The following is a 13,306-nucleotide window of genomic DNA, read 5'->3' on the forward strand; positions in this document are numbered from 1 at the left end:
ATGAATCGCAAGCCTAATTACTGAAACCATTGGTCTGAAAAGCCTATCCACTCACTTGTGCGCAAGCCCTTGCACGTACACACACGACAGAGTTGTACTGTAGTGTCTTATCAGTATCATACAGTCAGCGTGTACACAGAGTATAAGTAGTTCCCTGTTGGTTTCAACATGATTGACACATCTTAACCAAGCACACTTCAACACTGTGGATGTTCTCAGTGGTGTGGACCTTCTGTCGAGTTCAAAGGTCATAGGTCAAGGTGCTACACAGATGTAAACACAGGGTGGAGGGGGTTGATGGGGGCGGAGAGAATGGCATATAGCTTGGAGTGGTTGATTGGCAAGCGTTGTTGAGATGGTCGGTGTCGCTGTGAGGCGCTGTTACTGGGCTACCATTCTCCAGTTATTCACAGCCACAGACCAGGGTGACTTCCAGCCGCACTGTGTTTCATGTTTTGACATGAAATACCACACAGAAAGCAAACACTAATCTTAATGGATGAATGTATCTTTTTGTTAATAAGTGTGATTAGTCTCAGATGAAATTGCCAATTATCGCCACGACCTGTTTTTTGGGAAACCAGGGCAGTTGTGCAGGTAAAAATGGTTGCTGGAGAAATGAATATAATTTTGATCTACACTTAATAGTAAAAGTGAACTATTATCATTAAGTGCATATCACTGTGAGGTCTATGCGCTTGATGAGAAAAAAAGGAACGACACGAAAAATAACAAGTTTGTATCTCAGGCCTTGTCCACAAGCGTCTAAAGATTTGGGAAATCAATAATGATAGTGAAATTTTGCAAAGACTGACGATTTTCAAACGACTTTTTTAAACAAATAATTGTAAACAAAATTGTGAATGGTAAAAAAACAACAACAAAAAAACAAGTAAACATACTTTTTGTTGTGAAATTAGACTGATCATCTTCCTTAAAAAAAATATATATATATAATTAACTTCAAGGAAGTCAAATAAAACGTCAACAGCAAACAGCAAGTTTTCCTTCTCACCCCAGTTAACTCAGAAAACAAAAAACCTATGAATCAAATAAATATAGTGCCCCCCCCCCCCCTCCTTCTTTAAGTTTCAAATCCAAACTGACTCAAAAAAAGATGTGTACAAAATGTAGAAGAGCACAAACTCACAACAAGTCTCAACAATGCCAGCAGCCAAATCCCACAAACAAAAACTCACAACAATTCCTAATCCAACCAAAAAAAAACAGATGGAAAAAAAAAAAAGCCCGGGTAAATAAAATTTGGTGAGTACATTTTGGCGGGAAACCTAGAGAGTGAAATCGTCTGCCGGATGTGATAATAACTGTTGACAAGGCCAATTTATTGGGTAGTTAAATCAAAGGATGTCCTCTCGCCCAGGGTGAGTGACTTTTTTTTCTGATAGAGACTTTTCCACAAATTGTCATCGGCTTAGGACTATACTAGTGCAGTTTGTATTTACTTTGGATTTCATAAAATTACTTTCAGGTATGGTATTCCTGGATGCAGGCAATTGCCTCCATGCCCCCTGGTCATTGCTTTGGTGCCCTTGAAATGCTCTAGTAGAAATTTACAACTTCATCAGAGGGTGCCCCTTTTCCAAGAAAACAAAGAAACATACAGGCCTGTGCTTTGCATATTTTGAAGCGTCTGGTAATATAAGTTTATTGACCAAGAGTGGTCTCCGAAGTAAGTATTGGCAAAAAGAATAACATTCTGAAGACCAGACTTCTAACTTCATGGAGGTAATAAGGGCGATTGCTTCCATGCCCTCTGGTCATCGCCTTGGTACACTTGAAATTTACAATTTCCTCAGGGTGCCCTTGACCAAAGAGAAAATGCCTCGGTGCTCTGTCCCTTTCAAAAACGAAGCATATACAGACCTGGAAGGCCTTGTTTCAATTTAGCGTGCTTCGGCCAAACCTAAAAAAATTGGGTCCAGAATGCCCCACAGTTTAAAGGGGCACGCTGCCTTGGATCGGGCAAGTTGGTCTATAAAAAGTGTTCGAAACAGTTTGTTATGAAATGCATTGTTAGAATGATGTTTTAAAAATAGAATAAAAAGATCCACACAAAAAACGCCTCAAAATTGTACGGTGAACTGACACGGCATACCATTTGACTCCACAAAATGAACGGCCGTGTTAGTTTGCAAAATAAAAGGAAAACCATCCAGATTCAAGGCATATTTGTGTGTAACCTAAAATAATTAGTGTTATCTGACTGCATACTGCCAAGCCAGTAAAACAGCGCCAAAAGGTCTTAAGCTAGCCATGGCTGGCCTATCAGCCAACAAGACCTGGATCAAGTGGCAGGAGTAGGAAATTCAATTAACTGTCATTTGATCTGTATTTCTTCCTGTGTCTGTTACTACCAGATTCCTATCACTGTTCAACAGATGACATCCCTGGCTACACTTTCCCGCTAAATACCTGTCATTGTTAGAGTTGATTGTGAAACAATCGAGAATGATTTGGTCGACATGGGTTTTTGTAGATATATATTTTGTTTGAAGGTAGTGCTCACACAAAAGAGATTTACACATGGTTGTACCTGCAAGTTTACTATTTATGTATAGTATTTTCCTAGTGTAGCATAGACCTTTATCATGCTGCCCCCATATTGGTCTTGTTCCTTGTATCAAATAAGAATAATGAATGTTAGTAATCATTTTGCAAATAGGAACCAGACTATTTTGTTCTTCCAGCCTCGGTTTGGTAACATTGATATAAATGGGAGAAATTCAAGATGGCTGCACCATGATAGAGGTCTATGATTTGGTGGAGATGGATTTGTGTAGATACTTTTTTTTCGGGACTTAACCTCGTCGGTTTGTCTTAGGACGTCAGGTTTGAGTCAGGCGTGTACTTTTATTTCTCAGGATTTTTGCAGATTTTCTGATTTTCTCAAACCACCTTTAGCCTCGTCTTGAAGGAAGGAGGATGCAGACACCAAAGGGAGAAAAACATTGAACTTTTTCAGATACAGTTTTCTCAAATAGGACATCATTTCAGAGAGAAATATTTCACAGAAAAAAATATGGTTCAAGATTTATATTCAGTTAGCTTTCAGACTGAAACCAAACAATGATGGTTTGTATCGTTACCAATCCTGTATATTATACCTTTAAAGTCACCTGGAAATAGAATTTTTTTCTTTCAAACATAAGAGTATATGCTTACGAACAATTAAACAATTCTTTTAGTAATTGTTTGTCACGATTTATATGTTTAAAAAATATATAAAGTTGTTTGGGGGCTGACTCCGCCTACCCCTTTTGTGACGTCAATCGAGGCAGACTTTGCCTGCAATGCGTATAGTAAACACACGTGCAAAGTACATGTACGTCCAAGTCGTGAGTTGGTACATTTCAAAAAGTGTTTTTCTGCATTCAGCAGCAATACACCTGGTCGGCATTGCCGGAAAAAAAAAGTCTGCCTCGATTGACGTCACGAACAGCGCCCTCTCGGGTCGGGGTCTACTCTTAAATTTGTAAATAACATAAGAACTGATTTTTTAAAACCTTAGGTAACTGTTTATTCACATTCCACTCATCAAAACACATATATTAGTGACAAAAGCTTTATTTTGAAAAAATACCACTTCCAGGTGACTTTAATAATGTGTACCTCAAACCGCTGTTACAGTATCTTCCAAAATTAAATAAATACCAGTTACATCTCCTCAGGATTCTTATAGCATCCATAGCAAATTAGAAAATGCATACAAAATTAATTTTTCATATTTCTGAACTCAATTATTATATGCTCAAAACCCCATAGTGACTGCTATCACCCAGCCACGTCCGAGTCCATGTTAAAAAAATATAGGGGGCGCTTTCCATTCCAGGGTTAATATGGACTACAGAAAAACCTGCAAAGGGCCCTGCACAAGTAAGCCAACACGTGCCATTAAACATTATTGAGCATACAAATAGGTTATTAGGACCTATGAAACATCTTTCTGCTGGTATCAATGGGATTGGGCACCAAGGCAATTGGACCGTGGACATGGAGGCAATTGCCTCTGTACCTATCAGGCCCGAGACGGAAATGTTTCTTAACCTTAAACAGCTTATTAATTTGATACCAGCAGAAAGATAATATTTCATAGGCCCTAACTAGGGTACGCTCATTAATGTTTAATGGCATGTGTTGGGCCTGATAGGGTATGTTCAGACAGCGTACTAACTTAGACCCGAACCGGTCTAACTTTTACGAGCAGCGGGGGGTGGTCGTAAAAATAAAAACCCATTGCGTTCAGACAGCACAGAGTTAAACCCGATCCGGTTTATCTTCGGTTTTAAGAGGTCAAAGTAGACGCGACCCGTTGCTCTAACATCCGGTTTTGTTCATCAGATTCTCGCACCGAGTATGCCGAGATATTGAGTGTCCCATGCCCTGGATGATCAGACAGGGCATAATTATTGGATACAAATGGCTCAATCGAACGCGGTAACAGTTTTACCGTTAGGAGGATATGGGCACTTAAAACAAACATGAACACGACTCAAAATTATTTTTGTAAACAAACAAAATATTGATACAAACCGCCGAGAAAACTCACCAAAATATTGTCCATATTCCATGAAACAGAACACGTTTCATTTTTGTGTTTTGTTTTATACCACTGTTTCCGATTTAATAAATACTTTTAGTTTGTACTTCAATCGATTGGAAGTTGCGATCTCTCAAAAGCTGGTGCCGCGATTTTTATTCTGATTCGTTCATAAACACAACTACACACGTGCAAGTTACGTAAATACATGTACTTTGCAGTATTTTCCCAACTTCCCAACAACGTGGTGATATTGCTGGCGTAGGGAATTTCCCCTACACACAGCCTCGCGCCCACAGCAGTTCATTCTCCTAGATTGAAAGTAATAGAAAGGCACATCCAAGGGATCGGTGATGGATAACTATGGGATATCAGAGAGTGATCACTATGGGATGGCAGCGCTGTACATGTGAGAAGCATTACAAAAATGCTTCTTCGCTGCGCTCGTAGTATACGCATGAAAAACAGTTTCAATTTATTGTAGGACACTCAACAAAAAAAGCTTGGAAAATATAATTTTGTTTCAGAATTTAATAAATCATGGGCGTGGGCCTGTGTTGACTGCATACACCGATCGAGAGGGTTTCGCCAACTCGGTAAGCGGCAAGAAAGTAATATAAATACTCGGTGCTTTTCAGCATCAGAGGCAACAGAAACCGTATACAAATACTCCGGGTCCCGGGCGTATGCATTGAACCACACAATGGGTCGTCCGTTGTGAGTTAAAACCGGATGTCATTCTGTCCACACGCAGTGTTAAAAGATAAACCCGAACCGGTTTAGACTTAGACCGCCTCGCTGGACGGTTTAAGTTTTGGGGTTTAAACCCGATCCGGTCTAACTTTATTTGCGTTCACACGCATAAAAGTTGAACCCGAACCGGTCTAAGTGGACTTAGACCAACTTTAGTACGGCGTGTGAACGACCTCATATTGCATCTGTTACGCCCGTATGACTTTTTTCTAGTACATCCCAAAACCACCACAAACCTACTCCAAACCCACCCCCAAGAAACTGATTATCACCTATAAAGCCGTGTTGTCATTGGACTTTTTCCCTGCTGCCACACGAAAAGTTACCGTGACTGGCTTTGGTGAAATTCCCACCTGGACTTATATTCCACTAGTTAGCGTTTTACACTGTGGTGCTAGGTTTACAGCACAGAGCTCAGTTCCAGTTGGGCTTTTTAGCAACCCTGTTAAGGAACCGTGGCTGCGTGGAAGTCTTCCGCAACCTTTTTTCAGCCTGTTACTTTAACATCATGATGGCGGCTTTGATAGGGAGGTCACCTTATCATGCTGTCTCCATTGGAATTAAGGCCAAATCAAAAAGAATACCAGTTGATCATCTGGATTTTTCCCAAAAGAGGAGGATGAGGGCCTTTTTATTTACTGTTTATTTTTTTTGTTCAAGATGGCCACTCAGTATTTCAAATCAAACCAATTCTTCAGTTTGAACCCAACCTATTTGTTGCATGAGGACCTGTGGGGGGATTTGTAAAAAGATTTGCTGGTAGGAAGGCATTCATATTTTAGTGTTTTATGAAACAGTTTGTTACACAGATTCAGGAAAAGCTCCTAGGCCAGTCCTTTTGAAAAGATGTAAAAAAAAAATTTAAAAAAAGGTAAACAAAAAGGATGCAGCCCAAAAAAGGATGCGGTGGGGACGATCAGCTTTTCTTTTCTTTTTATTTGGACTACTGCCATTCTACAGAAAAGTTGTGGTACTTCCCCCCCCCCCCCCCAAAAAAAAAGTCCAATTGGAACACATGGCTAAAGCCACCTTTATCCTCTCCCTTGCCTAACAAACCATTCTCATTCAACTGTGTGTTTTAAAACCATTTTGCCATAAAGCTCAACAAGCAACAAAGAGGCTCTCAACAAACCTAATACACCAGTAACAAAACACATCACAAAGGATCCATTGATCCAGACAACCCTTCTACAACTTCTTTTTTACAGCATTCACTGGTCCATAAAATCACAGTAACCAAGCTATTGTGGGAACACAAAAGAGCCAAGCCTTAGGTCTACCCATAAGTGCCATGTAATCCACAAAGTCCTTTCATCACAGGTGTACCAAACACCAAAAGCTGTTACTGCTCAATTTGGTTCCAACAATAGAGATTGAGTAAATATATTATTGGGGCATGTCACAAAGCCATAAAGGGTTTGAATTGAAGTCATCTGGAGGTTACAGATTGGATGTTCAAGTTTTTTTTTTTTTTTGGGGGGGGGGTGAAGGGGGGTGAGGGCAAAAGACACCCACTATTGGGGAAGGAGATTGTAGAAGTTCAGGCTGTGAAAATGAACTATAAAGGAAACATCTCTGACTGTGTCATAAAAACATTTGATAGCCTATATTGTTCAGAATTTGTGCGATTCTGGCTGGCGTCTGCGGAAGTTAGTAAAATTGTGATTTACCCATAAAATGAAATCAATAATATTTTATGGATGCTTTAAAGGGCAACTGGACATCTTTGGTAATTATCGAAGACCAGTATTCTCACTTGGTGACATCCCAACATGCAAAAAATAACAAATCTGTGAAAATTTTGACTCAATTGGTCATGGAAGTTGCAAGAGAATAATGAAAGAAAACACCCTTGTTGCACAAATTTGTGTGCTTTCAATGCCTGATAAAGGCTTCGAGCCTGAAGTATTTTAAAAATTGAGTGAGAAATGACCTCTTTGTCAAAAACTGCGTTCAGAGGGAGCCAATGTTTTATACCATCAACAGCTCTCCAAGTAAGTTTTTATGCTAACAATTATTTTGAGTCATTACCATAGTGTCCAGTGCCTCCAAAGAATGGGCATCATCGTTTTTTTTCAATAGGCCATATAATACTGAATTATAGGCAAAGTTATCAAGAAAGATACAATCAGTTTGTGAAAGTTGGCATATATTACAGTGTTACTTGCGCAAAAACAGCAATAAAATCTCAGTATTTTCATCAATTGAAGTTTAAATTACATTGTAAAAAATAGTTGCTGGCAGAAGAAATGCGACAATGTCACACAAAAGTCTACTTCCTGAACAACACAGACCTGTTTAAATTTTATGAGGATTTATGAAAGTGGGTTTTGGTTTTAAGGGTCTGTTGAGATTTGTGCTGGTACTGGTAGAGGTTTGTAACCCAGACAAAACTTTTGCTAACAGTAGGAATTGACCGATCCAGTAGGCTCCGCCCACGACGCACGTGTGAGCAAGAACACATGGGGCTCTCCAATGCCCTTCTGCACAACTCTGCCGCGCACGCCAAGATACGCGCACGCATGTTGGACCTTAGTGTCGGACCTTCGTTGTGTTGTGATAAGTCAATACGCAATGGGGCGGAGCTTAATGGATCGGTCTAATATGAGGAAGAGAGAGGGTTTCTTGGTGCACACAGTTTGACCTGGGAGCTAGGAAATAAAATGTTTGCTTCAGGGAGGGGAGGGGCTTGTGGTTGGGTAGAGGCTTGGATGGGGGCAGCATGGGCTTTAGACGGGGGGGGGGGGGGGGGGGGGGGGGGGGGTGCTCAGCTGATTATAAACATGAAACACTAAAAACATGTTTTTAAGGGCAGGCCTGGAATTTCATCTTTGAACATGTTGAAAAGGCTAGGGCATTTTATACAGTGCTAACACACATCGGTGTATGGGTAAAAACCAAAATTAATATTCTTTATCCCCGATGCAAATTTAACATCTCTTATATCGTTGCCGTACCCACTGCCAAAACATAGGATTCGAACTGCCTCTAGCTACAGGGCAACCTCGGTAGTCTAGTTGGTAAGGCACTGCTTTAGAATTGCAAGGGTCGTGGGTTCGAATCCCACCGGAGTAACATGTCTGTGATATTTTTTCACAGGACTCGGGAAAGTACTTAGTATACAGTGCTAACACACATCGGTGTATGGGTAAAAACCAAAACTAATATTCTTTATCCCCGACGCAAATTTAACATCTCTCATAAGGCCATTTTCATTTTGCAAAGAGCACTTCTATTGGAAAATCTTAAAGACTTTTGAAGGGCACCGAGGCCAAGATCAGGGGCAATGGAGGTCATGGACTCCGTGGCCTGCATGTAAATGCAGGAACGCTATCATTCTCTTTACAATGCCCTTGTCACAACTTTTGGTAAACATTGCAGTTTTCTCTCTTTGAGAAATGATCTAAAGTAATATTGTTTAAAGACACTGGACACCATTGGTAATTGTCAAAGACTAGTCTTCTCACTTGGTGTATCTCAACATGAAAATTTGACTTTGAGTTTGATCAGTCGTCGGAGTTGCAAGATAACTGTGAAAGAAAAAACACCCTTGTCACACAAAGCTGTGTGCTTTCAGATGCCTGATTTCGGGACCTCAAATTCTAAATCCGAGGTCTTGCAATGAAAGTTGTGGAAAATTACTTCTTTCTCGAAAACTACGTCACTTCAGAGGGAGCCATTTCTTAGTATGTTTTATACTATCAACCAGGCTGCTGTCAACCTCTCTCCATTACTCATTACCAAGTGAGGTTTTATGCTAATAATTATTTTGAGTAATTACCAATAGTGTCCACTGCCTTTTAATAAAATTTGGCAGGCACTTGGACTTAGTTTCTACCCCTGGCACTCTGATTGCCACGTATGTAAGCCTTTATACACTGGGGTCGATTTAGTTTAGGACTAGTCTTACGAGTTAGGACAAGACTTTACAGATTCCTAAATTAGGACTAGGCCTACCCTAAGTTTTTAATACCTCCCAGGACAAGTCATAATCTTTGTGAAATCGACCCCTAGGTCCGAGACCAGTGATTTTTAGATTTAGGAAGTCATGACCATTCAAGTCTGGCGTGCTACGTCTTTCCGTTGATTATAATACCTCAAAGTGAAATTCTTGATTTTGAAAATAATTTTGCTCAATAAGATAACACACACCAATACAGTATGCTGACTTAATCAAAACAAGCATGCTTATAACAATAAAAATGAGATCAATCTTCACTTAAAATGCACATTAATATTTGTTTTAAAACTGTGTAGATATGTTTCTCATTTTGAAACTGGTCTTGTAAACAAACTGGTATGTAGTTTGAGCAATGCAGGCCCTGCGATCTTGTGGACTTTGCCCCCATATTGAGTTGAAATGTCTCATTAGAGCGCCACCTATCGGCAGTAGTAGGAAAGGCATACTTGTACATTTATTTGGGCACAATCATCTTGAGAGCAGTTAAACTGTGATGAGAGGGAATAGTCTGCACAATTTGTTCACTTAGAATAGGATTCTACATATATTCAAGATTGTCTCTTCAAAAAATTGCACAATTTGGCGACAATTCCATACAGGTACAATATATCAATGAAGTTCATGATACACGTTTTTTGCGATCCCCACGCTTTACCAATGGCCTTGAAAGAGCCCGTACAAAACTCGTTTTTTAATCGTCTTTTGTGGCCAAATGATTACATGTTTGCAAGTTGTTCACTTGGTTTATGAATATTAAGGCAAAATTTTATGCAGGTACACCCTACCTCCGAAGTTTGTCATCACATGCTGGTCTCACAGGAAACACGAAGTGCAATCTCTATTACGTGATTTAATGCACACGCACACCTTTGCGCAACAGTCAAATTGCGCAAAAGTGATGGCGCCCTCTGTTGCCCAGTCACGTTACGGAATGAGGCAATCAACTCAATGCAAAAATTTGAGCATTGATATACCATAAGAATCCCAAGATTAGGTTGGAATGTGTATGAGGGGCTTCAAAAAGTTTTTATTATTCTGCACGCAAAAGATCCTCCAAAAAATGCAGCAATAATTTTAATTATTTTAAACAATTGTTTTGTTTACTTTTTTTGGTAACAAACACTGTTGTGCTTACAGGATAACTTTCCTTATGGCGCCAACAATTTTTCACTCATTTTTACAAAAAGATATTTCAATCAAGTAAATTGGATACTATATTATTTCATAATTTTCATTATTTCATTATTTTCAAGATTCCCCCAAGAAGAAAAACAAATTAGTATTAACACAACCGGAAAACAACTTTGCAGAAATTTAAAACTTAATTGTTTAATTAAAGCCATTATACACTCTCGAAACAGAACACAAATAAAAGTTCACAGATTTACAAATAACTTACAGAAGGTAATGGAGAAAGACTTCTCTTGAAACATTATTCCATGAAATGCTTTACTTTTTGAGAAAACATTATAACAATTATCAATTCTCGATATCGAGAACTACGGATTTATTTTAAACACATGTCATAACACGCCGAAACGTGCGAAAACAAGGGTGGGTTTCCCGTTATTTTCTCCCGACTCCGATGACCGATTGAGCCTAAATAATCACAGGTACGTTATTTTATATTTTATAAGTTGTGATACACGAAGTGTGGGCCTTTGGACAATATTATTTACCGAAAGTGTCCAATGGCTTTAATTGGTTATTATTTGCATAATGCTTGGTGCCTTTGTTATTTGTCAGTCGTCCATCGGCAGAAACCAAATTTAGGCTGCAAAACATGCTCACAATATATAAAATAGAGAAACACACGCACGACGCCATTACTAAATAAAAAAAGCGTAAACAACAAAATACCCAACTAAAACAACCACGTGTATTGGTGGAGGGAGAGCACACACAACCACGTTCATTTTTGTACGTAAAAACAAAACTCGACCACCACATTTCCCACCGTAAAAAAAACACAATTTGAGAGAGTTTTACCTGTATATGTCCTTTCCTCCACTGGTGCAGGACTTCCTCTTTGATGCTTGATAAGGAAAGACTTCGGCATGTTGTCTGAAAGGATGAATTTCTCTGCTATTTCGACAGCATGTGTCGTTGTTTTGGCCCAGAGTTGTAGTTTTGGTGTGCTCTGTGTGGTCGTCCCGAATTATTGTGTAACACAGTAGCAAAATGGATAAATATAGCATGGTGTGACGTCACTTGAGTGGAACACGTCTGCGCAGAACAATCAACCAGGCAAACGCTAAAACAAAGGCACAACAGAACCTATGGCGTGTGTATTGCTAGTGCACAATATTGTTACTATACTACATTTTTCTTTGAATTCACATTTACAAGGGGTCCAATAAACTGTCTTTGTTCCTATGTTTGCCCTGCCCTATTATAATGAATGACACACTTTTATGGACAAGTTTCAAACTTTGGTCGAGGAGTCATTAAAAAATATCACACAATGGTTTAAAGCGGCTCTTATAGAAAAAGCGGCTCTTGTATTGGTAGATATATAGTTTTTGCGAATAAAAAGGGAGTTCATTCTACAACAGTTAGTTTTAATGAACAGTATGGTTGGACAATTGCCAACATTTTAAAGCGCTCCAAATTTGCTGGCCCGGGTTGGAGGGAAGTGGGTTGGGGTGACGGGGGTTGGGAAATAACTATTACTGTACACGAACTGGGGTGTTAAATTTACACCATGGGTATTTTCACATACTATACCAAAGAGAGTGTCACAAAATAATAACAAAACGGGGAGTTAAAATCCATTAATTTTTGTTTGCATAAACCTACATGTAGACCTATGATGTGACGACATGATGGGTGTCATATCTATAACCCAATTTTTGCAGTGCATGCAATGTTTGTAGCCCACCTTGTTCTTGTTCTTCTTCTTCTTCTTCTTCTTCTTCTTCTTCTTCCTCCTTTAAAGTGCTGCTTCAGATAATTTGAATTTTTGAGCTGTTAATGGAGCCATTAGTAGCTCAACAAAGTGGGCTAGCAATGATGCTACATTCACATAAATTAGAAGAAATCTAGGCTGAAAGGTTTACAGTAGTCTGATCCCGTTCGTTGTAATGGTTTTCATAAAACTAATGAGAAAATTCCATTCCAAATGGTCGCTTTTTTATGGTTTTTTTTTTAAGTATCAACGAATATCCAAAGAGGTTTTGTCCAAACCCTACCTAGATATAATAAATCTGAGAAATTACTCAGGTTCAAAATTGGGTGATAAAAACTGATAACTTTTTTACATCCATTGCTTCGAAGTGAAGTTTCTCAAAATGCTCACTATACAAAGCTGCTGTAGGATTCTACAAAAAACAATTAAAGAAGTTATTGCCATTAACTTCACGAGTGGTTACCAAACTAGTAGGCCTTCCCGTGGGAAGGCACTGAGCCCAATTTCATGACTCTGCTTACTGCCGAATTCTGCGCTTACGATCACGTATCCCCGCTTTCTGCGCTAGCCTTGTAAGCGTAGAAGGCCCATAGATATAAAATAGAATAACTAGATCGGCCGCGCGTACATACGCGGGTTCTGGCATGGGGGCTGCCATTGCCTATCTCCCGTGTACATTTTCTGTGCGTTGCCGTCAGCACGTGACTTGTTGCCGTCAGCATGTGACATTTAGCGCGTCAAAGGCCTATCTCCCGTGTTCATTTTCGCGCGTCGCCTTTCGAACGTGAATTATTTACCGCGTCCATGGCGAACAACATTTTTTTCTACACAGGCAATGGCGCGTATGTACGCGCGGCCGATCTAGTTATTTAATTCTATATCTATGAGAAGGCCTAGTAACACGGAGTACGCACGCTCAGAAATTCGACGCTAACCCGTGGAACACGCTTGCCGTAAGAACAAAATTCCCTGCTTCGTAAGCGCCGATTCTGTGCTTACGGTAAGCAGAGCCATGAAATTGGGCCCTGGACACATTTGGTAATTACGGTAAAAAAAAAAAAAATTACTTGTTAACGAGCCCAGTATAGCATAAAAACTTACTTACGGCTCCCTCTGAAGTATTAAT

General features: G+C 39.6%; 1 protein-coding gene across 1 annotated transcript in view; it reads right to left on the reverse strand.

Moving 5' to 3' along the window:
• The window catches only part of LOC139949784 (uncharacterized), a 79,374-nt gene extending 66,753 nt beyond the window's left edge, over positions 1–12,621 (reverse strand). Inside the window, exon 1 of the mRNA XM_071948327.1 lies at positions 11,262–12,621. Within this exon, the coding sequence (XP_071804428.1) occupies positions 11,262–11,331 (70 nt within the window). The 5' untranslated portion in view covers positions 11,332–12,621. The remainder of the gene's footprint in view (positions 1–11,261) is intronic.
• Between the last annotated feature and the right edge of the window lie 685 nt (positions 12,622–13,306).

Source organism: Asterias amurensis, chromosome 17, assembly GCF_032118995.1.
Source record: "Asterias amurensis chromosome 17, ASM3211899v1".
NCBI classification, from domain to species: domain Eukaryota; kingdom Metazoa; phylum Echinodermata; class Asteroidea; order Forcipulatida; family Asteriidae; genus Asterias; species Asterias amurensis.